Source organism: Nyctereutes procyonoides, unplaced genomic scaffold (assembly GCF_905146905.1).
Source record: "Nyctereutes procyonoides isolate TBG_1078 unplaced genomic scaffold, NYPRO_anot_genome, whole genome shotgun sequence".
NCBI lineage: Eukaryota > Metazoa > Chordata > Mammalia > Carnivora > Canidae > Nyctereutes > Nyctereutes procyonoides.
In genome coordinates this window covers 6,931,849-6,956,780 of record NW_026575049.1, presented here as the reverse complement: position 1 = coordinate 6,956,780, position 24,932 = coordinate 6,931,849, and the positions used below count along the sequence as shown (strand labels likewise).

General features: G+C 40.9%; 1 protein-coding gene across 2 annotated transcripts in view; it reads right to left on the bottom strand.

Annotated features, from left to right (window-relative positions):
• The window catches only part of SRGAP1 (SLIT-ROBO Rho GTPase activating protein 1), a 265,045-nt gene that overhangs the window by 40,340 nt on the left and 199,773 nt on the right, over positions 1-24,932 (bottom strand). Inside the window, exons 9-12 of one of the 2 annotated variants that reach the window (XM_055328681.1) lie at positions 15,154-15,351; positions 14,184-14,268; positions 6,115-6,142; positions 2,113-2,215 (exon numbers count right to left, since the gene is read on the bottom strand). In XM_055328681.1, the coding sequence (XP_055184656.1) occupies positions 2,113-2,215; positions 6,115-6,142; positions 14,184-14,268; positions 15,154-15,351 (414 nt within the window). Of the gene's footprint in view, positions 1-1,570; positions 1,605-2,112; positions 2,216-6,114; positions 6,143-14,183; positions 14,269-15,153; positions 15,352-24,932 lie in introns of both variants that reach the window. The other variant, XM_055328682.1, reaches the window with a different exon arrangement.

The following is a 24,932-nucleotide window of genomic DNA, read 5'->3' as shown; positions in this document are numbered from 1 at the left end:
GAATATTAGTTCGCACTTCTGCTAAGAACTTAGTATTAAAACAAAAAGAAAGAATAAAATGTTATTAAAAGAAAAATGTTTGCACTAAGAGAGTTCTAAATAAAAATGTCTTAAGTTTGGACATTATTTAAACAAATCTTTTCGTATTTACATTTACTCAGGTAATTGCCAATCGTTTGCTTACCATCAGTATTTTATTCAGATACAATGAATTTTGTGGTCAAAAAAGGAATAAGTGTGTGTGTGTGTGTGTGTGTGTGTGTGTGTGTGTGTGTTCTGATTTCATTTCATGGATGCCAGATGCTGTGGTGGAAAATATTTTATCAGAAGTGAAACAATGGGCTGTGCTCCACGTACCATTCAAATCTATCCCTTTGTGCCTCAGTTTCCCCACAGGAAAAAGGAAAGCTGATTTGCTCTTGCTGTCTCACAGTGATTTGTGGGGACCTCAACTGATGGAGCACTTTTCAGAAGCACAGGGATCTCGAGATCCACTGTTTCACTGCTATAACCCAAGATTCTCTAATATGCCATCTGGGACGTGCAAGAGCTTACCTAAGTGAATTGCCCATGATAACTGGTTTACTCCTTCTTTAGCACCTAAATTTGGTTTCCATTAACTGTTCTTAATGAAAAAATATTTTAAAAATGTGAGCTATCCTAGCATCTTAAGCAGTCACCCTCGTACCGTGTTATCAAATATAACAGAATCATACACTTGTTTCTTTGAGCTTTTCTATATCCTTTCTCTGCCAGGCCATCAGCTGCACATCTCTGCTCTCATCTTATCTTTATCTTCCCTTCTCTCCATCTAATTTGCCCCTGCTTATAAGCCTTGGGCTGGGAAACTAATCAAATTTGACAATAATTTTATATTAAATTAGAGCCAATAAGACTCTTTGGAGGCTTACAGCAGTGGGTTTGTGATTGCAATTTAGACTGTCCGGTGGCTTTCAATCTCTGTGTGTGTGCAAGCATATGTGTATCTATCTATCTGTCCTTGCCACATGCGCGCACACACATTTTTACCCATTAGTGCACATATTTGACAAGATCTCCCTTTAAAGACATGAAGACATCTGTAGCATATTAAGGGAGGTTGCTAATGATGTGGTTTCCTACATAAATTTACTCTTCAGAAACACTGGAGTCCGTGACATAAAATGTTAGCCACGAAAGAGAAAGCTCTTCTCTTTTTTGTATAATTTATACGAGGGTCCATAATCTGGTACTAACGTGCATTTGGTATTGAATATCGACTTGCCTTAACAAAAGCCTTCGACTCAAACTTGGTACAACTGCCAAATACGTAAGGCAAAAACTAAGTGTTTATCCACTTTTACTAGAAATGACAATTCCTCTTAAGTCAGTGTTTGATTTCTATAATTCCTTTCTATACTGAGAGAGGAATCTATAAATAGTAAAACCTATTTTTAAACCTAATTTCCAACTGCAAACATTTTTCTTTCAAAGACCTCAAAACATCTAATTAAAGCCAAGCATGATTATGATTTGAAAATGATACCAGGAGCAAAAGAGGCTGTGCCCTTGCCTCCCTGTAGCACTATACCTGATGTCTCGCGTGTGAGTTCCTTCGTCCTCGGCTAGAAGCATTATCAGAAATACAGGATGAAAAAGAAGACAGAGTAAACACAGCAGAGATACAAGATACAGACCACAGGGTCTTACAATTTATCCAATATAATGAATTCCTAAAGTCATGGGAAATCCAAACTCTTGCTGTGCTTCAGAGCTACCCTAACAATATACTTTAACAATTTTGTGCCATCTAATTTGCATGAGTAAAAACAGAGTATTTTATCAGGTAGCTCTTTTCCTTTTTGCACAAATTATGGCCCCACCCATTTTTTAAGAAAGGAAGAGGGCCTTCTCTTTTGCCAGCATAATACCCACATTTATTTTCTCTACTGAAGGCGCTCAAACCAAATATTCTTTCCTCTCTGACTTCAGGAAATATTATATTGATTTTCTGGGAAAGCAAAGAGCCCCAGGACAGACTTGGACATAATGACCTGCCTCCTTTTATGAGAGGCTGAGACCATTATAGTAAGAAGCATGGAGATCAGCCACTCAGATGGCTGGTGCCAGTACCTTGACGAATGTTTCCAAATCCCCATTAAACAACTTAGCATTATACTGTGAGCGGGGTCTGGACTTCCTGTGTTTCTGGGGCTTAGGGGGAACATTTGGAGGCCTAAGGGAAGGGAATATAATTACTGAGCACGGCAGAAATCAAACAATAAATTAAACACCCATAGGTCACATCAAAATCAAACAAACAGGAATTCTTGTGTTCCCTCTCCACCCCCACCCATGGGGGAAAATAGTCCTTCCCCCCTTTCCCATTTATTTACTTTCACCTATGTAATCAAAAACTATACAAACCATGCATTCAGACTACCCTTTTCTTGCATGCTGTATATGACATTTGTTTGCTAGTTTGTTTAAAAATGGGATATCTGGCCAAGTGTTACAAACTCGACTTGCTTATGAGTCACACAGAAAACCCAATGAGTCATAAAAATCAGGGCTCTTGATAAATCCCAATATGAGAAATTAAATATAACATTTTTAGTTACAACATAATTCTTCACTGCAAATAACATCTCATCCGTTCAATATTCCTCAGATACGACTGGGGCTTTAGTTTATGCAAAAGTGACTACTGGTGGGGTCACAAGCGAAATATGAGTTTGGGGTTTCGGTGTTTTCTTGGGGAGGGGGTGGATACAGGCTCATTTGAATTATTATTTCTTTATAACAAACTATCTCATCGCTTAAATATTTAGAGCATTAGGAGGCACCCCTTTATTCTGTTCTGGATTCTCCATCTCCAGTCTGCTTGCTTCGAGGCCTAAGCTAGTCTCTCTAACGGATGTGTATCAGGTGCACCTCACACTCTATTGAGACCCTGCATCATCTTGCTCTGTCATGGAGAGAGGGAGCCTTTCTGGCCTCTTTCTTTAGAGCACAGAAGGCCAGAAGCACCTGACTCAGCTTCTACAACTGTGCTGACTAGAACACGTGGAAGAGTCCCAGGACTGCTCTCCAGACAGTCATATTTTAACTTCTTAATTGGAAGGCTTATATGAGGGTATACCTCACACCTGGAAATTAGGCAAAGCCCTTCATTACGCTGCAGACTGTCTAGGAAGAATTACCTTTCCAGTTCACTGAAGCTTACGGAGGCTAGGTGAGCAACAAAATCCCAAGAGTATGAGGAAGCCGGACTAGATTCATAAGATACTATCAATATATTCTTAGGCTATCAAGGGAGGCAGAGGAGCAAACCTGCTCGCCTTCCACCGGTAAATTCTAAGACTCAACTAGCTGGTGGGCTTACAGGGCTAACAGGGTGTGCAGCAAGTGGTACCTGAAGCCCCACGTGCTTGAGAGGTTAAGAGGAGTTTTCTCAAGTGTCTAGACGTGAATATGGAAACTTCTACCGGGGGCATGTCATGTCCGGCCACTGCTGAAGTTTCTGAAATCTCTTCTAGACCCTGGATTCTGTGCTATTCACAGAGGAAAGGATCTTGTGGGCATAAGAACCAAGACAGTCACCCACCAAAGGGTTTAACTGCACTTGCTTGATTTCAGCCACTCTTTTCATTATTTTATAAGTGATTTTTAAAGATTTTAAAATTTAATTTATTTATGGGGGGAGGGAAGAGAGGGCCGAGGGAGAGGCAAAGAGAGCCTCAAGCAGACTCCGCCCTCAGCGCAGAGCCCAACGATGGTCTCAATCTCGTGACCTTGAGCTGAAACCAAGCATCAATGCCCAACTGAATGCACTACCCAGGTGCCCTTTGTTATTTTACAAGTGTTTTAAAATGTAGACTTTATTTTTATTCAGGTATGGTGAGGCCAACAGATCAGAAGCAACTGCCATTGCAGTTTGTTACCCACACCTCCAAGGGGAGGGGGCATGGAACTACATGGGGGAGGGGTACACCCGAGGTCAGTTGGGGAGGCAGAGGGAGTGCAGGCAATGCTGTGTTTTCCACTGGAAGGAATGAACAAGGGAGGGTAAGCAGGTTTAGGATTGGCTAAATTGAATTGGTGGGCTCTGGGAATAGGGACTGATTCTAGTTGTCTGGTACTGGGCTTTGTGGTGATCAGGGAAGGGGGAGAGTGACCTTGAATGTGAAAGCCTAAAGGGTGTGGTTGGGGGGGGTAGGGTCTGGATTGGATGGTTCACACACAAAAAGGCATACTTGAGCACTGGACCTTCACTATTTCAATGAATTGACTAACCTTGGGAGTGACAGTCCCCTCCAAGATCAGCAAAGCCCCAAGATCTCAAAGCATCCAACACAGAAATTAGAAAAAAAAAAAAAGTTATGACAAGGCCCAGCAGAGCTGCACACTTGCTGACACCTGGAGCCGTTGGCAAAGCTAAGGGGTAAGAACACAGACTCTGCTCATTTGGTCACCGATTCATGGGACAAGGAAATCCTGTAGTGGAGCCAAAGCCCCCTAGGAGGGCTAGATCATTGTTCCTGTGTGACTCAGACGAGCAGAATACCCCCGGTTGGGGCAACGGAAGATATATCTCTTGAGTTGTCTACCATAGGCCTGCAAGTTGCCTCTCCTGACTATTCTAAAGTAGGAGGCAGATGTGAAGACGGTCGTTGGGAAAGAAACCTGACATGAAAACAAACTGCCGAGTGCTTATCAAAGTACTTTCTGCGGCAGAGGTGGCTTATCAGGTGCCTGATGGCTCTGGCTTTACCATGTACACATCCAGTGAACAGAACCGGGGCCATGCCATTCAACACTTGGGTTGTGTGACACGTTCTGGTTTGGTGTCTCCCATAGGACTTCTGGATAATCTGGCCTCCTGTGTAGGACCCCATGTGGAGGAGAGGAAGCACGAGTCGGGTCAACATGAGTATCTAGTCTTTTAGCAATGACAGTTCTTACTGCAGATTAATATATTTGTATTCCTCCCTTTTTAACACAAATCCTTTTTTGAAGTGCCTGACATTATAATACACAGACAACAGGTTAACCACTCGATAGCACAAAGAGATAATATGTATGAAAAAAAAGCTTCATAAACTGCATATTATGCAGAATATTCCTCTTTGTCATGCACATGAGGTAGGAAAAAAAAAACACCTCAGTATTTTTGTAACATTTAGACAAGTCACCAGGTGTATCTTTCTAGTTGATTCACCAAGAAGAGAGGCTTCCTTTTGTATAAACTGCCCAGCAGAAACATTATAGAGCCTTGAAAATCAACTTGCCAATTATTACAACACACACACACACACACACGCACACACACACCAGTGTTCTACATGCCTCTCACCTCAAAGAGAACTCTGCTTCATGAGTGTAAAGTCTAGCTAGGTTAATTAGAATAATTTCTGGCTGTTACAGAAATGCTGGCACAAAAAAAAAAAAAAGAAGAAAAAAAAAGAAATGCTGGCACAGAAAAATAAAAGTTGCAAACTTTTTTCCAACTTAAATCAGAATCTAATCTGCTTCCAAAAAGGCTTTTCTTTCTCAGCAGTAAGTAGCTTCAAAATCCCTTTATGAATGGAAAAAGGAAAAAAAAAAAAAAAAAAAGAAAGAAAGAAAGAAAGAAAAAATTGCAAGATGGCTGTAATATTAAAAGTTAAATCTTTAATGTAAACCCAAATGGGGTAAGAAGCTAAAATCCTGAGGGTTCGATATATTTCTATGTTTTATGGAAAAGTAGGAGCAGAAAGTTACTGATCATGCTTTCTATTTGCTAACATAGCAGATGTGCACATAATGTTGCTTCTTAATTAAATTATCAAATCAGACTATTCCTAGGAACTGAAAGTGTTTTGGATCAGATAAACCAAGCCCATTCAATTTAGGTCTTCCTTAAGCAGTCTACTCATTAAAGAGCTTTATAATTACACTGGGAAATGCTCAGATCTCCCAGAGCAAATCTGGTTTGGTGAGAACCCCAAACATTTCACGTTACTATGTTTTGTCGAGTCAAAATGATCTTCCGTGTTAACAAAACACGTTCATTCTCACAGCACTGAACAGATGCTTGTCATTAAAGAAAAAAAAAAGAGAGACACAATGAATTACAATAAAATATTTTCCTACCTTGTAGTCATATATTCAGCTCTATGACCTGTGGGGGAAAAAAGATTAAAATAAGTAAAAGGAATGGAATCAGTGGGATGTGTATTTGGTAATTTTTTTGTATCACCCATCCCTTATTTTAAGATGCTGAGTTTATAATAACTTACAAATTGTATGGTGGAAAGCATGAGGATAGCATAAGATGACAGACAAATAATTCAAAGTAAACATTTCATAAAATCTATGCCTAAAGTTCAATAAATCCTATAGATAGGAGAAACATGTTTCACTTGGCAATTTGAGGCGGGATATTTATTTGTTACTCAGAACACATGAAATAGTTGCTTAATCTTAACTGTTAGGTTAACAAGGAAATACAGATAAAACACATCTGAAGTTTGAACGTTAGTTATTTCCTGTCTTGATTGATACCCGGGGAGGAGAAGGTGGTCAAATAGGGTTGGGAAAACTCTATTTCCAGAGTTTGAAATAGAGTTTGAAATAGAGTTGGAAAACTCTACTTCCTTTATATTAAGTTCGTGTTCTTTCTATAATATATGGTCAGGTGAGAAGTTGCATTTTATAATCAGAATGATGCGGGATCCCTGGGTGGCGCAGCGGTTTGGCGCCTGCCTTTGGCCCAGGGCGCGATCCTGGAGACCCGGGATCGCATCCCACGTCAGGCTCCCGGTTCATGGAGCCTGCTTCTCCCTCTGCCTGTGTCTCTGCCTCTCTCTCTCTCTCTATGTGTGTGACTATAATAAATAAATAAATAAAATAAAAAAAATTTATAATCAGAATGATGCTGGCAGAAATTAAGTACAAGGACATTAAAGTATGCTACATTCTACAGCCTGTAAGCTAATAGCCTTCCAGAGTTCCCTGTCACTTAAAACATGAGTTTTTTGATTTATATATATATAAATATATAAACCCAAGTTTTATGGGTTTATATATTTATATATTTGTTATATATTTATATTTTATACATAATAAATATTATGTTATATATATTTATATTTTATATTTAATAAATAGTATATATACTATATAACATATATAGTGTATATACATATACATATTATATACTATATACGTAATATATAACATATATGTAATATATATGTAATATATGTAATGTACTATATTATATATATTATTGTATATATTATATATAAAATATAAATATATATAACATATAAAATATATATAAATATATATAAATATATAAATTTTTTGGGCTTCTTGACTTGTTTTATTTTTTCATTTTTTTATTATCATTTTTTTTCTTGACTTGTTTTAAACATCGGCTCTGTATTTTCATAGTGCACCTACAATCTGTGCTAATTCCAAGTGTGAATGTGTCTGTAGTTGCTGTTTGCTCTTTCTCACACTTAGGGTGGAGCTGTGGAAGGGGTGCAGAAGAGTGAACCATTCCACCAGTTTGTTTGCAAAATGATGATCGTGGTCCTGAAACAGCCTGAAGTTCAGTGGCAGAGAAGGGTCCCAGTGCAGTACCAACAGGTCCGCCCAGCCCATCCTATCATAATGCAGTGATTCAGATTCCTGGGGTGAGGCCAGTGTAACAACTGTGGAGAAAACTGGCTTATTGGACATGGTGAATGAACACTCCCAGGCAACAGAGTCTTTTACTCTATTATTTGCTTTTGAAGAACAAAGGATTTGACTAATATTCTGTTTATTGAATGGGGGATGATAGTTAATATTAAAGAATACCTTCCTCAACCCAGACTCAGGCCACTAGAATCAGTTCTGGGCCATGACTTGGAGAGGGGGTGGGAAGAAAGGAGAGGAATCTGTTTCCCCATGGCCCCCACCCCCTGCTACCCAGTTCTATCTGTCATTTAACTCTAGCTCCCTTCCTTCTGCTGGCCTTTTGCTATTTTGGGGGATGAGAAAAAGGAGAAGGTGGACAGAGAACTCCAGAATAATCTGTAGCTATTCATAAGCGGGAGAGACGATCTACTATAAAGTGGCATCTTCTGGGATACCCTTCAGCAGGAAGCTGGCTGTACAGGGTAGACAGGGCTGGAGATTAAGATTTGAGAGTTACCACCATCTGGGTTGTTCTGGGGCACAAGACCTAGCTGAGATTACACAGGGTAAGTTGGGAGAATAAGCAAAAGGTTGACTTTAGTATCATAGAAAAGTGACGCAAAATGTATTACTAACAACAATAAAAATAGCAATGATGTCCAATACTTATTAAGACACCGTTCTAAGTACTTTCTATACATCAGCTCATAATTTTCACAAAACCTTATGAAGCAGGTACTGTTATTTTTGTTTTATGGAAGAGAATGAGCATATAGGAAGCAAGTGATTTACTCAAGGTCATGCTGTTAGTATATGTGTCTGGCCCTAGGGTCAAGGTTTACTTTTTCCCCCCATACATATCTGAATCTTTAAAATTTTTTTTTAATTTAAATTCAGGTTAGTTAACATATGGTGCAAATATTGGTTTCAGGAGTAAAATTTAGTGACTAATCATTTACAACTAACACCTAGTGCTCATCCCAACAAGTGCCCTCCTTGATGTCCATCACCCATTTAGCCCATTCCTGCCCACCTCCCATCCAGCAACCCTCAGTTTGTTCTCTATAGTTAAGAGTCTCTTATGGTTTGTCTCCCTCTGTTTTTATCTTATTTTTCCTTCCCTTGCCCTGTATTTATCTGTTTCTTCAATTCCACATATAAGTGAAATTATATGGTATTTGTCTTATTTTGCTTAGCATAATACCTTCTAGGTCCATCCACATTGTTGCAAGTGGCAGGTTTTCATTCTTTTTTGGTGGCTGAGTAATATTTCATTGCATATATATATATACCACATCTTTTTTTACTCATTCATTAGTTGGTGGACATACGGGCTCCTTCCATAATTTGGCTATTGCTGATAATGCTGCCATAAACACTGGGGTGCATGTGCCTCTTTGAATCAACATTTTTGTATCCTTTGGGTAAATCCAGTAGTTCAATTGCTGGGTCATTGGGCAGTTCTATATTTTTAACTTTTTGAGGAACCTCTACACTGTTTTCCAGAGTGGCTGCACCAGTTTGTATTCCCACCAATAGTGCAGAAGGGTTCCCCTTTCTCTGCATCCTGGCCATTCTGACTGGTGTGAGGTGGTATCTCATTGGGGTTCTGATTTGTATTTCCCCAATGATGGGTGATGTTGAGCATTTTTTTTCCTTGTGTCTATTAGCCATTTATATGTCTTCTTTGGAGAAATGTCTGTTCATGTCTTCTGCCCATTTCTTAACTGGATTATTTATTTTTGGGATTTTTTTTCTAATTTATTTATTCATGAGAGACACACACAGGAAGGCAGAGACACAGGCAGAGGGAGAAGCAGGCTCCGTGCAGGGAGCCTGATGTAGGACTCAGTCCCAGGACCTTGGGATCATGACCTGAGCTGAGGCAGGTCCAAGTGTCCCTGGGGTGTTGATTTTGATGAGTTCTTTATGGGTTCTGGATACTAGCCCTTTATCTGATATGTCATTTGCAAATATCTTCTCCCAATCCATGGGGTTGCCTTTTAGTTTTGTTGATTACTTCCTTCAGTGTACCGAAGCTTTTTATCTTGATGAAGTCCCAATAGTTCATTTTTACTTTTGTTTCCCTTGCTTCTGGAGATGTGTCCAGCAAGAAGCTGCTGTGGCCAGGGTCAAAGAGGTTGCAGCCTGCATTGTCCTCTGGGATTTTCATTGTTTCCTGTCTTACATTTAGGTCTTTCATGCATTTTGAATTTATTTTTGTGTATGGTGTAAGAAAGTGGTCCAGTTTCATTCTTCTGCATGTGGCTGTCCAATTTAATAACTCCTTACAAATGAAATGTTTTATATAACCTTGAAATTCAGCTACTTTTGTTAAAATATCCCAAGCAAAGAGCCTCTAGATTTAGAAAAAGATCATATACTAAATGGCTTAAAATCATTTTGCTCCATCCATCCATGGTTAATAGTATGGAATAAAAAATTAAAAACCTATAAAAGATACATTTTGATTAATGAACCAAGAGCAAGCTTCACAAGAACAATCATTCATAGTGTAACTGCCACCAGCACATCCATTGTTTTGTTCAGCTAATAGTACTGAGTGCGCCTCAACTGATGAATGAGGTTTTATTTTTTAATCAGTATCATCATTAATAGATCAATAACACACAAGCTTAGAAGATTCTGCTTCCCAGAGAAATGTGAAAGCTTCCAGTGGTTTGAGGATTAGATTTCAATCACTTTCTTTGGAAGGCTATTTAATTATTAAAGACAACAATTTCTTCCTTTACTGCCACCCCCCCCCCAACACACACACACAATATAAGCCATTTGGAGGCAAAAAATGACCCATGACCCAGGATTATCTTGTTCTTGCTACAAACACCTACTTTGACTACTCCGATCATTTCACCTGAGAATTCAGAAGTGGATTATTTTTCACACTCAAATGTATTTTATCACCACAGACTAAAAGGGAAAACCAAAACAGTTTGGTGGCAATTTGAGATTTAAAAAATCCCAACTAGATGAAATATTTAAAATGTGCACAGCTCAAACCGAACGGAGGCACCCAGAATTGGATCCCTTGTGAATGTCCGATAAGGACTCCTGGCATTCCTTTACGGTCCTTTTTCTTCCTTAAGAATACACTGCTTTTCTAAAAAACATAATTATTCACAATCAGCTTCTCTTTTCCAAGTATGTTTGTACTTCTACTCAAAGGCAGACAATGGATTGAATGAGGATAATCCATTTAATTCCTTTGTCAGAAACCTTATGCCCAGGTCTAGAAACAATCTAACATGGGACTCGGCTTCTAGTGTCAGATTTTCTGTATTTAGCGAAAATGGCACTGATATTTACACACCCCCTCTTAACTCCAACATTGCACACAAAGGGGCCAGTGTGAACACGAGAGCTCATTATTAAAAGAAAAAGAAACAATTTCAGTGCCTCAGGTTTACGGATGTATATCTCATGTACTGGGTTGATGTAACGTCTCCAAATTGAAAACAAATGACATCACAAAAGGATTTAATGGCGTTGCTGAAGGATGATGAAGAAGGTGGTGACTTTGGTCTTAACAGCCCATTATGTGTTTCTTTGTATTTCAACAGTTTTCAAAGATTTGGAATTCTGAATTTTGACAGTGCACCTTTAAGAGTCCAATAGTTGCTTCACAATGTTGTAAATCAAAGGACTTACTGGGCCTCTGGTAGGCTGCCAAAAGCAGGCAGTAAGGCAGGCCAAACACATGTCTGTAGTTACAGTTTCAGCTGTGTACGATCAACTGCTAAATCCCTGGGTTAGGCTCTATTTGTTTTACTACAAAGGCAGTTTTTGCAGCAGTGAGTCTAGTCTATTTCAGAGATATGATTTCTGTATGAAAAGCCAGGACTGTCCCCAAACACACCATCTAATCCTCTGCTACTAACCTGATTTCCCCAAACCCAAACTTGGATTCCTTCATCAGGACTCGCCATTGGATCATCTCACTGTGGGACAGGCACCATTAACTCTCCTCGTCTCCATTGGTAAAAACCTATTACCTCGAACAGGGCTTGCATGGAAAGCTAGGGGCTCACATGGTGGAGCTGAAAGGTGGGGCAAGCTCAGCCTTTCTCTGGGCAAAGCTGCCAGGATTAAGCCTGGGCAGTGACCAACATGCAGTGTGCTGCCAAGCCCATGTGTGGGGTGGGGCCAAGGGGCACAGAGGCCTGCAACAAGAGGGCGAAGGCTAGGGTGTCTGATGCCATCGGATGAGGACCACCAAGTTCCTGAGTCAATCCAATCTGGTGAAGGCCTGGTGCACCTGAACACAGCTTGTGTCACTAAGATACTGGAACCCATTGAGAGAAACTCCAAGTTAAAGAAATCTGGGCTCAGAGTTCACAAGGTACGATACAGCTTTGCACAGCACAGGGGCTAACGATGGGGTCTGGCAAAAGGATTCAGTAAGTTGGCTAAAATACAGCCCTATCCAATAATGGCATGAAAAATAATAGGAACTGCTGGGGCTTTCTCTCCAGGAGGCATTAGGGAATCTATGTAGAATGAGCATCATAAAAGTTTCAGATTGTGACCCCAAGCGAATTAACACATGTGTCTACACACATGCCAAGAATGAATTCACCCACTACTTCATTCCCTCCAGCTCACGATTTCTAAAGTGGGATGCCGTCCTGCAGGGAAGATGCCTGTAAGCATCCATCCACACTTAGTGATAATTTATGCTTTGGGACCGGCCACTGACCTTGGGGGCATCGCTGAAATATCAGGCCTTTTGTGGCAGGTGGAAAAAACGATCTTATATGATACTATGGAGGAAAAAAGAAAAAAATTGGGACAGGATTGCTACGATAAGACAACTATTCAAAGAAGAAAAAAGAAAAAAATAAGGAAAAGAGCTTCTTAAAAAAAGTTGCAACCTCCGTTATAGAAGAGCTGAGAGCCTTGTACAGGGTACATTCATGTACCCTTCACTGAGATTTCCTAACTGTTAACATTTTGCCACATTGGCCTTATTTCCTTCTCCCCCCCTCCCGCCCCCACCGCTTCTGTATCTTTTCTCCTGAATCATTTGAAAGTAACTGGCAGAGGTTATGATACTGAGCAAATATTTCTTACGAATTAAAAAAAAAAGATTAAGAATCTTCTCCTTCATAATCATAACACCACTGTCATGTCTTAGAAAATTAACATTAATTCAATAACGTCACTTAATATACAGTCTGTCTACATTTGAATTTCCCTAATTGTCCTTAAAATGTCTTTTGTAACTTTTGTGTTTTTGAATCAGCAAGTTTGCTAATTCGAATTTTTTTGAATTTGCTTTTTTTGCAAATTCAAAGCTTAATGAAAGTTCACATGTTTTGTTTGGTTATTTTATTTTTGAAGACAACTTTCTAGTAGTTTAAATATTAATTTTTTTCTAAGTGAAATCAGCCTTTTATCTTAGAATCTGGCATCCTAACTGAAATACATGGAGCCTTAGGTCATGATGACCTTTCTCCAAGTGCTCATTCCCTGAGGATAGTGTGTCCTTTGGAGGAAACCAGGAGATAAGGGGATGAAAAAACCATCTTCTCAGTAGGAAGGTTCTAGAATGGTAGGGGGCAAGAGTTTAGGTCAAAGAGCAGCAATCTCTTTTTGGCCTGAGTTACACACCTCAGTCTTCTCATTTCCCACTCCCAGCCATATTCTCTTTCACTTTCTATAACTTCTGGCAAGATCTAGTGTGAATAAAGGATGAAGTTACAGCCTATGAGGCCCTTAAAAAAGGGACTTTGCTTGTATTTATTTTTTCCTTTTAAATTTCAAGAAGATGAAAGGAGAAACAGTAATATTGACACAGTCCCTTTTGCCTATAAGCCTTTTTTTCTCCATTAGTTTTCTCATTTGTAAAAATGGGGAAGGTGATAGCCCAGTTCAATAAATAGTTCAGAATGATGCCTAGTCCAGAGAAAGCCCTATAGAAGTGGCAGCTATTCTTGTTTTTGTTATTATTATTATTATTAGCTATAATAGTTTACTTCATTAGATTATTTCTCAAGTAAAATCAGTGTGTAAGTAAGGGGAAAAAAAAAAAAATCTCCCCAACTGGTCTAACTGGTTTCTAGGAGTCCAGGAAGGCATCAGATGAGAGAGCAAACAGTGGCCCCTGCTAAAACAAATGGGGCGGAGCTGGAAGGGTGGACGAGTCCCAGAGGGTAAGGACGAAGAGGCTGGGTGGTCAGCAGGTGGGAGCAGGTGCAGCTCTGCCCAGTTTTCTACCATCAGAGGCACCAGGTGTTAGGAGCACTGGGCTGGGCAGAGCGTTCCGCAGGAGCGCTGTGTTGGCTTTGCAGCCCTCCTTAGATTTCACTATCCCTCAAGGTTAGCACCAAGCTTACAAAGAAAACAATTATAGGGAAAACTGGATTATTACGGTGACAGCAAAAGCCCAGTCTAAACAGGCAGTGCCCTCTGCTTCTTAAAACACAAATCCACAACGCGCATTCTTTGCAGAATTAGCTACATGACACAACACGTAACCCATGTCACCTCCCCGTCTAGTTCCAGCAACTGACCTTCTCCAAGGGTCCTCTGCAATAAGTCATGTTTGGCTTGGAGTTTTGTGATGAGATTACTGCCTTCCAAATATTCTCTGAGTTTCTGCAAAAGGAAAGATTCATTCTTATTTTAAAGATTTTATTTATTTATTCACAAGAGACGCAGAGAGAGAGGCAGAGGCACAGGCAGAGGGAGAAGCAGGCTCCCTGTGGGGAGCCCGATGTGGGACTCGATCCCGGGACCCCAGGATCATGACTTGAGCTGAAGGCAGATGCTCAACCACTGAGCCACCCAGGGGCCCCAAGATTCACTCCTAAGTTAAAAAATATATATATTTCATGTCAAGGCACTTCCCACGGGATATCTAAACTCCAGCCAATTTTCTCTGCTGGAGCCTAGGATCCTGCTCCTTTGAGTGCAGTCTGATGCCATCACCTGGGAGCCCAGCGGGGATGCAGACTCGCAGGTGCCTCCTTCCCCAGACCTATGGAAATCAGAACCTGCATGTTAACAAGCTCTCCTGGTGATGTGTATGTGTGTTAACATTTAAAAGTAGTTTCAGAGCAGTCTTCTTTAAATCTGTGTAATCGGCATCATCTGAGGAATTTTTTAAAAAAGTACTAACTCCTAAATCCTATCCAGAGCAACAGAATTGGGAACTCCAAGGGCAGATAGGAGTTCATACTCTGTAATTTTTTAAAAAATGATTTTACTTATTTATTCATGAGAGACACAGAGGTGGGGGGGCAGAGACACAGGCAGAGGGAGAAGCAGGCTCCATGCAGGGACCCCGACATGGGACTCGATCCCAGGACCCCGGGGCCATGACTTGAATCGAAGGCAGATGCTCAACCACTGAGCCTTCCAGGGGTCCCAGGAGTCCACATTTTAATAAAGAACCCCAGTTGATTCCAATCCAACTCTAGCAGCTGTGTTTGGGGAGCCCAGAACCGAGCCCCAAGAGTGCATGGGAAGCAGTACACTCACCATGAAGTAGAACTGCTCTGTCTCCTGCTGGTTTGCTCTCCTCTTGGCGATGCTGGGCTTACTCAGGTAGGTCTCCGAGACAGTGGATTTCACAGACTCTGTGGACCGGCTGTGCTGGAAGCATTCAGAGACATCGTAGTCCTCGATGGTGACCATATCCTGTATGGTCTGCAAGGTGGCTTCGGTCGTTTTCTTAACCTGGGGACAGGAACACATTTCTCATGTTACTACCTAATTTCATGAATCCCACACTTGGTGAGAATCTACTCAGTCAGGCAGAGATGAAGACACAGGCCCTGCCCCAGGAGAGGAGAGAGGGACGGGTACACAACACTGTGACTGCCAATGTACAGAGGCTCTCTTCAAAATCATCCTGTGTATTTGAATCCTTACAAATCTCATGTATCACCGGGTGCTCTCTCAATGACATCTTTTAAAGTAATCTTTTAAAATCAAGAGTGAATAAAATAAAAAAAATAAAATCAAGAGTGAAACCACACACACAAAATACACACGCCACACACCATAAACGCATTGCTTCTTGATCACACTGAACACACTTATGTGACCACCACTCAGATCAACAAAAATAGCGCATTACGAATATCCTCCTGCTTCTCCCAATGACCACACCTCTTCCTCCTGCCCAAAGGTAGCCCTTATCCTGATTTCTAACGTCATACATCAGTTCTAGCCTTTTTTGTACGTCATATACATGGAATCCTAGAGCGTGTATGATTTTTGTCTTGCTTCTGTTGTTTGACTTTATGTAGTAAGATTTATTCATTTCTTGGGAGTATAGGATTTCATTGCTGAATGCTGAATATTCATTATAGGAACACATCGTAATTCATCCCCTTTTCTGTTGATAGATGACTTACTTCTAGTTTTGGGCCACTATGACTGCTATGACTCCACGTCTAGCATACCAGAGCAGAATTGCTTATACGGTTCACCCAACTGTTTTCCAGAATTATTGTTCTGATTTGTATTTGCACCAGCGCAATAAGAAGAGATCCTGTTACTCCACATCAAGAGTTGGCATTATCAGTTTTTAAAAATGTAAACCATTGTGTTGGGTGTATAGTGGTATCTTATTGTGGTTTTATTTATTTATTTATTTATTTATTTATTTATTTATTTATTTATTTATTTATTTTTTAAAATATTATTTATTTATTCATGATAGAGAGAGAGAGAGGCAGAGACACAGGCAGAGGGAGAAGCAGGCCCCATGCTGGGAGCCTGACACAGGACCTGATCCTGGGACCCCAGGACCACACCCTGGGCCAAAGGCAGGCACTAAACCGCTGAGCCACCCAGGGATACCCCCTTATTGTGGTTTTATTTTTTATTTATTTATTTATTTTATTGTGGTTTTATTTTTTATTTATTTATTTTATTGTGGTTTTAATATGCATTTCTTTGATGCCTGAGATTGAGCTTATTATAATATGTTTAAGATAATTTGGATTTCCTTTCTTGCAAATGCTTTGTTCAAATCTCTTGCTCAATTTTCTACTGGTTTATAAGTATTCTTCTTACTTATTTGTAGATACAGTTAGGAATTTTCTGTTAGTTTTATGTGTTGCAAGTATCTTTTCCCATTCTGCTCCAGCTTGTCACTTTAGTATCTAGATGAACTGTCTCTAATTTTAATGTAATCAATTTACCGATCCCTTCCTTTATGATTAGTACTTTTTGTGTCCTACTTAAGAAATATTTTCCTATCTCAGAGCCATAAAGATATTCTTCTATTATCTTCTAGGAACTTTTTAATTTATCGTCTACATTTATCTTGCACAATTAGGCCACATACTACCTTTGCTTATCAAAGTCTAGTGTAAATCGATAGCTTTATCCTTTTCCCGAGGTACAGAATTTAGAGCATCTTAACTTCATTCACTTCTCCTTATTTATATGCTGTTTTTATAATGTATTATAACAGAATACATATGTAAGTATTAACATATTTAAATACACCAGTTATTATAGTCAATATTCATTCAGCTTTATCCATATATTACGTTATTTGACCTCCTTTCCTTATATTGTTAAGACTAATTCTCTGCCTTTAGAAATTCCTTTTAGCATGAGTCTGCTGGTGGTGAACTCTGCTTTTTATTGACTTGAAAATGTCTTTTATTTCACTTTCATTTATGAAAGTTATTTCTTCCTGGTTGGCAGTTTATTTTCTTTCAATACACTGAACACTATTTTCTTGCTTCTGTGTTCCTGTTGAATCAGAAGTTTTCTATGAGTCTATTGCTACTTTGCTTCCTTCTCCAGCTGCTTTCTACATTTTTAAAAAATTTTACTTATTTGAGAGAGAGAGACCGCACAAGCAGGGAGAAGGGACTGAGGGTGAGGGAGAAGCAGACTCCCTGCTGAGCAGGAAGCCTGATGCAGGCTGATCCCGGGACCTCAGGATCATGACCTGAGTTGATGGCAGATGCTCAATCAGGTGCCCCTAAAGTTTTCTGCAGTTTTACATGATGTGTGTATGTAAGGATTTTAAAAATATATTTTACCTGGATGTTTTTGGACTTCTTGAATTGTGTGATATTTTTCATAAACTCTGGTAAATTCTTAGCTTTTATCTCTGCAAATATTGTCTCCTTTTCTATTGCTTTCCTTTCTGGGAATTTAATTACTATGCTACACATCACTGTGTTCTCCATATCTCCTACCCTTCTATTTGTCTTTTCTTTGTTTTTGTTTTATTTTTAAGACTTCAATTTATTTATTTGAAAGATAGAGAGGGGCGCCAGAGCATCTCAGATGGTGAAGCATCTGCCTTCAGCTCAGGTCATGATCTGCGGGTCCTGGGATCAAGCCTCAAGTTGGGCTCCCTGCTCAGCTAGAAGTCTGCTTCTCCTTCTGCCTCTGCCCCTCCCCTGCTTGTGCTCTCTCTCAAATAAATAAATACATAGAATATATTTTTTTTTAAAGAGAGAGAGTGTGCATGCATGAATATGAGCATGAGTTGGAGGGGAAGAGCAGAGGGAGAGGGACAAACAGACTCCCCGCTGAGCGGGGAGCCCAACTTGAGGCTTGATCCCAGGACACTGAGATCATGATGTGAGTCGAAGTCAGACACTTCACTGACTGAGCCACCCAAACACCCCCCTCTGCATTTTCTATCCTTTTGTTTTTCCACACTGCATTTTGATGATTTTCTTCTGATTTGTCCTCCACTTTGATAATTCACTCTTCAGCTGTGTCGAATCGGATATTAAAACCGTCCACCAATTTATTAACTTGGGGCACTGTAGTTCTCACTTTTAGGATCCCTTTGTGGTACATTTTCAAACCTGTTACTTCATTGTTTATGAAATACAAGCTTGGCTTTTATCTCCTCGAACACTGTTAAGTAGTTCTTTTATAGTTCATTTCTGACAATCTCAATATTTGGAACTCCTGTGGGTATTTCTCTGTGATCTGATGTCTGTTTGCTGGATGTTTTGGTAGAGTTATTTGAAGTCTAGAGTGAGACTACTGTCCTCTATAAAGAATGTCTCTTTATTTTTCCAAGCTAATCAGGGCACTAATGGTTCAGAATCACTGGATTTACTTTTGTTCAAAATATTTGATGCTCTTCCTTTTGGGAACATATGGTTCTGTGCCATGGACTTCAGGCTTGGCCAGACACCTTGTTCAGGACAGTGAAATGTGAAATAATCAGCTGAGTGACTCAGTCCACTATTATAAGAAGTAGAAATAAAATCAATTACTCTTTTCTTTTAATTAACAAAATACTATTTAGGGAAGAAGTAATGGCAATCAATGTTAGTTCCCATGCTTAAGGAGATCACATGATAAAGTAAAACAAAAACACAAAGAAATTCAACAGACTTAGTCATTATTGCTGGGGATATCTGCACAATGCATATGGAAAAAAGCATGTTAAAGGTTATTTTAAAATAAACAATACTCTAAGTGGTTACTTTAAGGTAGTCATGATTACATAATTTATAGACTGAATGAAAAGACTCATCACCCCAGAGGTGACATCAGCAAGACAGCAAAATAGGAGGCTCCCCTTCATATTCCTGCCCCATTGCAACAATAATCTGGTGGCCATCCAGGGGCGAAAGTGTATTTGTGGGAGCTCTGGGATCCAGGTAAGAACTGATAAAACCTTGGTAAAGCCCAGGACTGAGGAGGACCAATTTGAGAAAGTAGGTCTGGGCCCAGGTGGGAGGCTTGCCAATGGTGGTCCTGGCTACTGTCCCAGAAACAGCCGTGTCCCCCTGGGGACTGTTACTGTCCTTGTTTGGCTTTGGTCCTATCACCAGAACTACCTGCCAATGGCCCCAGAAGGAGGGACGTGTACTTGAGCCTCCTAGCTGTGCACTGTGTAGCAGCCTGTGATGTAGTTCCAGACCCTCTCAGCCCTAGTCATGGAGCAGCCCTACCAGCCCAGTGGCTTGCTAGAAGGCATGTTTCTCAGAAGCCAGGCCTGCTGACCTCAGTTTATCACCTGACTCTAGTTGGGAGACCCATCTGTCTGTGCTCCTGCAGGCAGGCCTGCATGCCTTGGTTCTGGCTATGCATCCCAAAGTGGACCTGGGTCTTGGTGCCAGCTGCTCCGGCTGGGGTACAGAGCCAGTCCTACCGGTTAGGAACCCCTTTAGGACACTGGTGGGTGTCACACCCATTCAGGCACCTCATAACAGACACACTACCTGTGGACCAACTGCGGGCCCTGAGGTGGACCATCCTCCCAGCACCAGACTTCCTGTTGTAGGTTTTGGAGGCAGTACCATTTGCCCAGGGACCAGAGAGGATCCACACCCAGCAGGTCCCCTGGTAACAGGCCCACTGACCGTGGACCGAGCAGGAGCCGTGTGGTTCCTGTCATTGTCAATGACACTGTTTTTTTCCTCCTTTACTCCACTTTCTTCTCGGAAGCAAGAGCGTCATGGTTAAATCTGGAATTGTCAGGAAGAATAAAGGATGTGACAGGAAACACCAGACACGGTGGCTGGGACTACATATCACCCCATGGGATGTTCTCGACGAAGAATAACACCAGCTTCCGACACACAAGTCATGTTAATAAGCCACAAGGAGGGAATATAATGAGGCAAATACGAAGCAGCTAATAGGAGGCCTGTAATGACGCCCCATTAGCAGCAGGAAAACACAGTTAGCTTCGGTAGGAGAGGCTGAACGGGTGACAAGGAATTATGGAAAACCCAAAGAATGTACCGCCCTGGAGGGGTGTGCAGGTGGCCTGGCCTCTGAGATGAGAATCAAAGTGAATGACACAGAGGAGGTGACTTTCACGGGCTCCCAGAGACTGGCTCTTCTGCCTTTTAACTCAAAGGACGTTACAATCGTTGTTGTGTCTTCTCTAAACACCTGCAGTAGATTCCCAGAGCTGCCAGAACAAAGTACCACACGCTGGGTGTTCGTGTGCCACCAGTTATTGTCCTATAGGTCTGGCTGCTGCAGGTCTGGGAGCAAGGTGTGGGCAGGGTCGGTCCCCTCCTAGGGCCACGAGGGAAGACCTGTTCTAGGCCTGCCTCCTTAGCTTGCAGATGATCAGCTTCTGGGGCTCTTCACGCGGCCTTCTCTGCTTCTGTGTGCAAATTTTCTCTTTTTACAAGGACACTGATGACACTGGATTAAGGCCCACCCTGATGGCCTCGCTTTAATTACCTGCAGTGAAGACTCTTGTCTTTAGATAAAGTCATATGCTGAAGTACTGGGGGTTGGTACTTCAACACAGAAGTTTTGGAGGAACACAATCCGACGTCTAACATACACGCTATTTTATGACACTATGCCTTGCACATGACACAGGCCTCATCATCCTTTAAGACTCATCAATCCAGGGACGCCTGGGTGGTTCAGCGGTTAAGCGTCTGCCTTTGGCTCAGGGTGTGATTCCGGAGTCCCGGGATCGAGTCCCATGTCAGGTTCCTTGCATGGAGCCTGTTTCTCCCTCTGCCTATGTCTCTGACTCTCTCTCTGTGTCTCTCATGAATAAATAAAATCTTAAAAAAAAAAAAAAAAGACTCATCAATCCATCTGTGAAGATGACCCCCAGCTCCACCTTCCCTCCACCACCTATCTACTTACTTCCTGCCACGACTGACCTTGGATGCGTTTCAATGACAGCACTGTATTGTTTCAGATGTGTTAAAAATTACCAGAAAGAAAGCAGACACACATGCACGCACGCACACACACACACGGAGACTGGATTAATGCCACAGAAATTTACTGCTGGCAGAGGAAGGCAGGAACAGAGGCAGAGCATCTTGCCATGGCCCGTCGTTCCTGGTGCAGATGCCAGTGACCTTGGCTGTGCTGGGGAATGAGGAGAATGAAGCCAGATCCGTTTCTCACAGCACCTACCACACTGTTGGGAGGGCTCTGCTGTCCACGTACGGGGGAGCAACTTGAGGTTGGAGATCGCTTATTAAGCTTTGTAGCTCTAGTTAAATTAGCACAGTGCCTGGGCCACAGTGGCTTATCCAAAAGGTTCAATGAATGAATGGTAGAGGTTGAAGTCCTCCTCCTTTCAAATCCACAGATGTCAAGGAAACATTCAGCACACAGCAACAGCGGGAGCCTTCACAGCTGACAGCCACCCTACCCTGACTTTGCCATTCCACCCAGGGTGCCTTATCCCGTGGCTCACTTTTAAATCCTTTCTAGAAACTCTCCTCGCTCTGCTTGGGATTCTTCTGGATCATGTTTCTTCTTTCGGGGAGTTAAAGTTTATTTGAAACTACACACACACACACACACACACACACACACCACATACATGGCTTCTAAAAATAAGTGTTTAAAAAAAAAAGTGTGTTTTCGTGAGAGACATTTGATCCTTGTTTTCAAGGATCATGGCCAAGATAGTGCTATCATTTGACGGATAAATGGCATCTATCTTTTACTTAGGCTTCTACTGTTAACCTCATCAATAGAAGCTTGGAGGCAATAAGAAATACCTAAATAAGAAAGAAAACAACTTAGATAAGCAAAAATAAAGTTAAAGCTACAGAGAAGATTAAAAATAGTAATTATGATTAGGTAATTACCAAGCTCCACATCTTATACCAAGTCTTAGAAGAATCTGACAATAGCCCCAAAGGGTTTGATCATGGATTTTCATGACTTGGCACTGTGCTGCAGTCAGTGGTTTTATGGGACGTTTTGGGGGGATATGGGACTGTTCCACCCTAGGTAGGCAGTATAACCAAAATCTCTCTTATTTTCCTCAATCACCCAGGCCATGAAAATTGTTTCAAATGTTTACATAAAATCTTGTTCATTATGGTTGAAAATACCCTGGGTAAGGAATCTATTTTTGGAATAGTCTTTGAGTTACTCCCTAGTAAACTGTCGGTGAAAGATTTTAAGTAAAGTGAGGAAAATTTATATGGGGCTGTCAGTTCATTAAGCAGTGTTGCAAATTAACTGAGGAATCACAGGCTTCTCTCTTTTCCATTCCCTTTGGGGGGATAAATCTATAACTTAAGAGAAACTCACTTTATAAATGACACATAAGTCATGGCTCAGAAGTGACTCGCTTATGGAAACTCTATTTTCTGGCCCAAACATTGGGACAGATGGTCTGAAAATGGGGGCAAACTTCTTAAAATGAAGGCTGTACTAAAAATATGAAAAGCATAATGACTCTACTCATACAATTCCTTCTCCTTCTCTTGAGCCGTGTCTAGATGAAAGGGCGGAAAGAGGAACTCTAAGAAAAGGGAACTGCAGACTATGGGGAATCAATCCAGAGCTAGCTTGGAAAGAAAGAAGCAAAGGGAATGACTCCCAAGCTAAAATCTGTAGCTTTAGCCTGTAACAAAGGTTAAAAGTGAACTTGAAGAAATAAAGGTTAAAAGTCAACTTGAAGAATGTGTGCAAAACCGTGTGACATTAGATTGAAAGACGTCTAGAGACTATTTACAGTGAGAAAGGTATAAATGATTATTTAGATGTAGGTTGCTTTGAAAGTGTGGTCTTTAAGTACTAATTTTTTTGTTTTGTTTTTTAAAGTACTAATGTTTTGAATAAAAAAGTTACACTTCTAAGGAAAAAGAAAACAAAGAAATAGCAATAGAGCTGTGTGGGCAGGAGGCTCTGCTCTATTCTATGTGTACAACCCAGAGGGGGCACTAATAAATATTTGTTGGCTGGACAACAGGGGGTTGAAATCATTACACTGAGGTACCGTACCAGTGATAGCGCGCAGCGTAATGACATGGAAAGCTCATTTTAAAAGGCCTAATAGGCAAAGGTAAAGTTGTGAGGAGACAACAATCCATTATTAATCTGTATCCACCCCGAATTCAATGACGCCCTTCTCAAAGCTCCACTCCGCTTTTGCTATGTGTGAGTATTCTGAGGCCACTTCACAAACGCTTACTGCTCTCTTTGTTCTTTTTTTTTTTAAATTTTTATTTATTTTATGATAGTCACACAGAGAGAGAGAAAGAGGCAGAGACATAGGCAGAGGGAGAAGCAGGCTCCATGCACCGGGAGCCCGACGTGGGATTCGATCCGGGGTCTCCAGAATCGCGCCCTGGGCCAAAGGCAGGCGCCAAACCACTGTGCCACCCAGGGATCCCTGCTCTCTTTGTTCTAAGGCCAGGCCTGAAAACTTAAATATCTTTGAGGGCCAAGGAAGTAATGAAAATGAGGCGAGTGGGCTGAGTGGGGAGCATGGCAAACGGGAAGCACATGCTCTGAGTCTAAGGGGAGCATCGCAGCTCAAGCTAGTTATCGTCCTGCAGAAACGCAGGCCTAGTATGGATCAGACTTTGTAGCTGTTTAGAAACCGGGCACAGGTATTTTTAATCAAGGCTTCTAATTGTTAAATGCCAGCAACTAATTTTTAAAAATCAAGTGCTGTAGAGCAAACAGAATTTGTCCACAGCCTGTAAGCTCTTAGCATGGAAATTCCCTTCTAAAAAGGCTTCCTACAGTTTTAAACAGCATCCATTATTTGTAGTTAAGAACTGGTGAAAAGGTTCATGTTCTATTTAGCTGCACTGTCCGTGTTTTTGTAAACGTGGATGAAATTCTCTTCCAACTTTTATCTTTTCACTGGGCAGTCATAATTATTATTAGTTAACTGAACTCGTTCCAGTGAATTTTGGACCCTGTGTGTATCTGTTTGTGCAGAGGCAGGGAATTATACTTGTTTCTTGACTTGTGTGTTCTGGCTTGAGAGCAATGTGTCAATTTTTGGACCTCTGTCAGTGGAGGATGGGGAGGCAAATTCCCTATTTATCATAGAGAAAACGCTATAAATGACTCCAAATCAGCAATGATTGCTATTTTGTTCCCAAGTTATGGCTCTTATTTTCTACATTATATAAATGACTTGTTACAGCCTGGCTCTCGTGCAACCCAGATGCTAACTGTGACATTCATCTCTGTACTCCCCACACCTGACAAAATATGTGGAACGTAGAAGTTGATGAACAAATATTTATTGTACTGAAATGAACTGACTCATAGTGTCAAAACCCCTTAAACGGGCTCTCAAAGTCTTTTGTCATCTGACTTTAGCTCCACCTTTGGCTTATCCTCAAGGAGAACCTGGATGATGACCAAATTGCTCTGGGAAACCAAGGTTTTTCCAGGGCATTTTGAAATGCATTGAAACATCTTTTCCTCCTTCTTTATCAGTGGAAATCTACCGAGTGTCAAAAATCCAATTTAAATCTTCCTTTCATTGGGAATCCCATTCTGGGATAGTGAGTATGTTCCATTTCCAATAGATGATAAACCACTAGTCAGGCTCATTG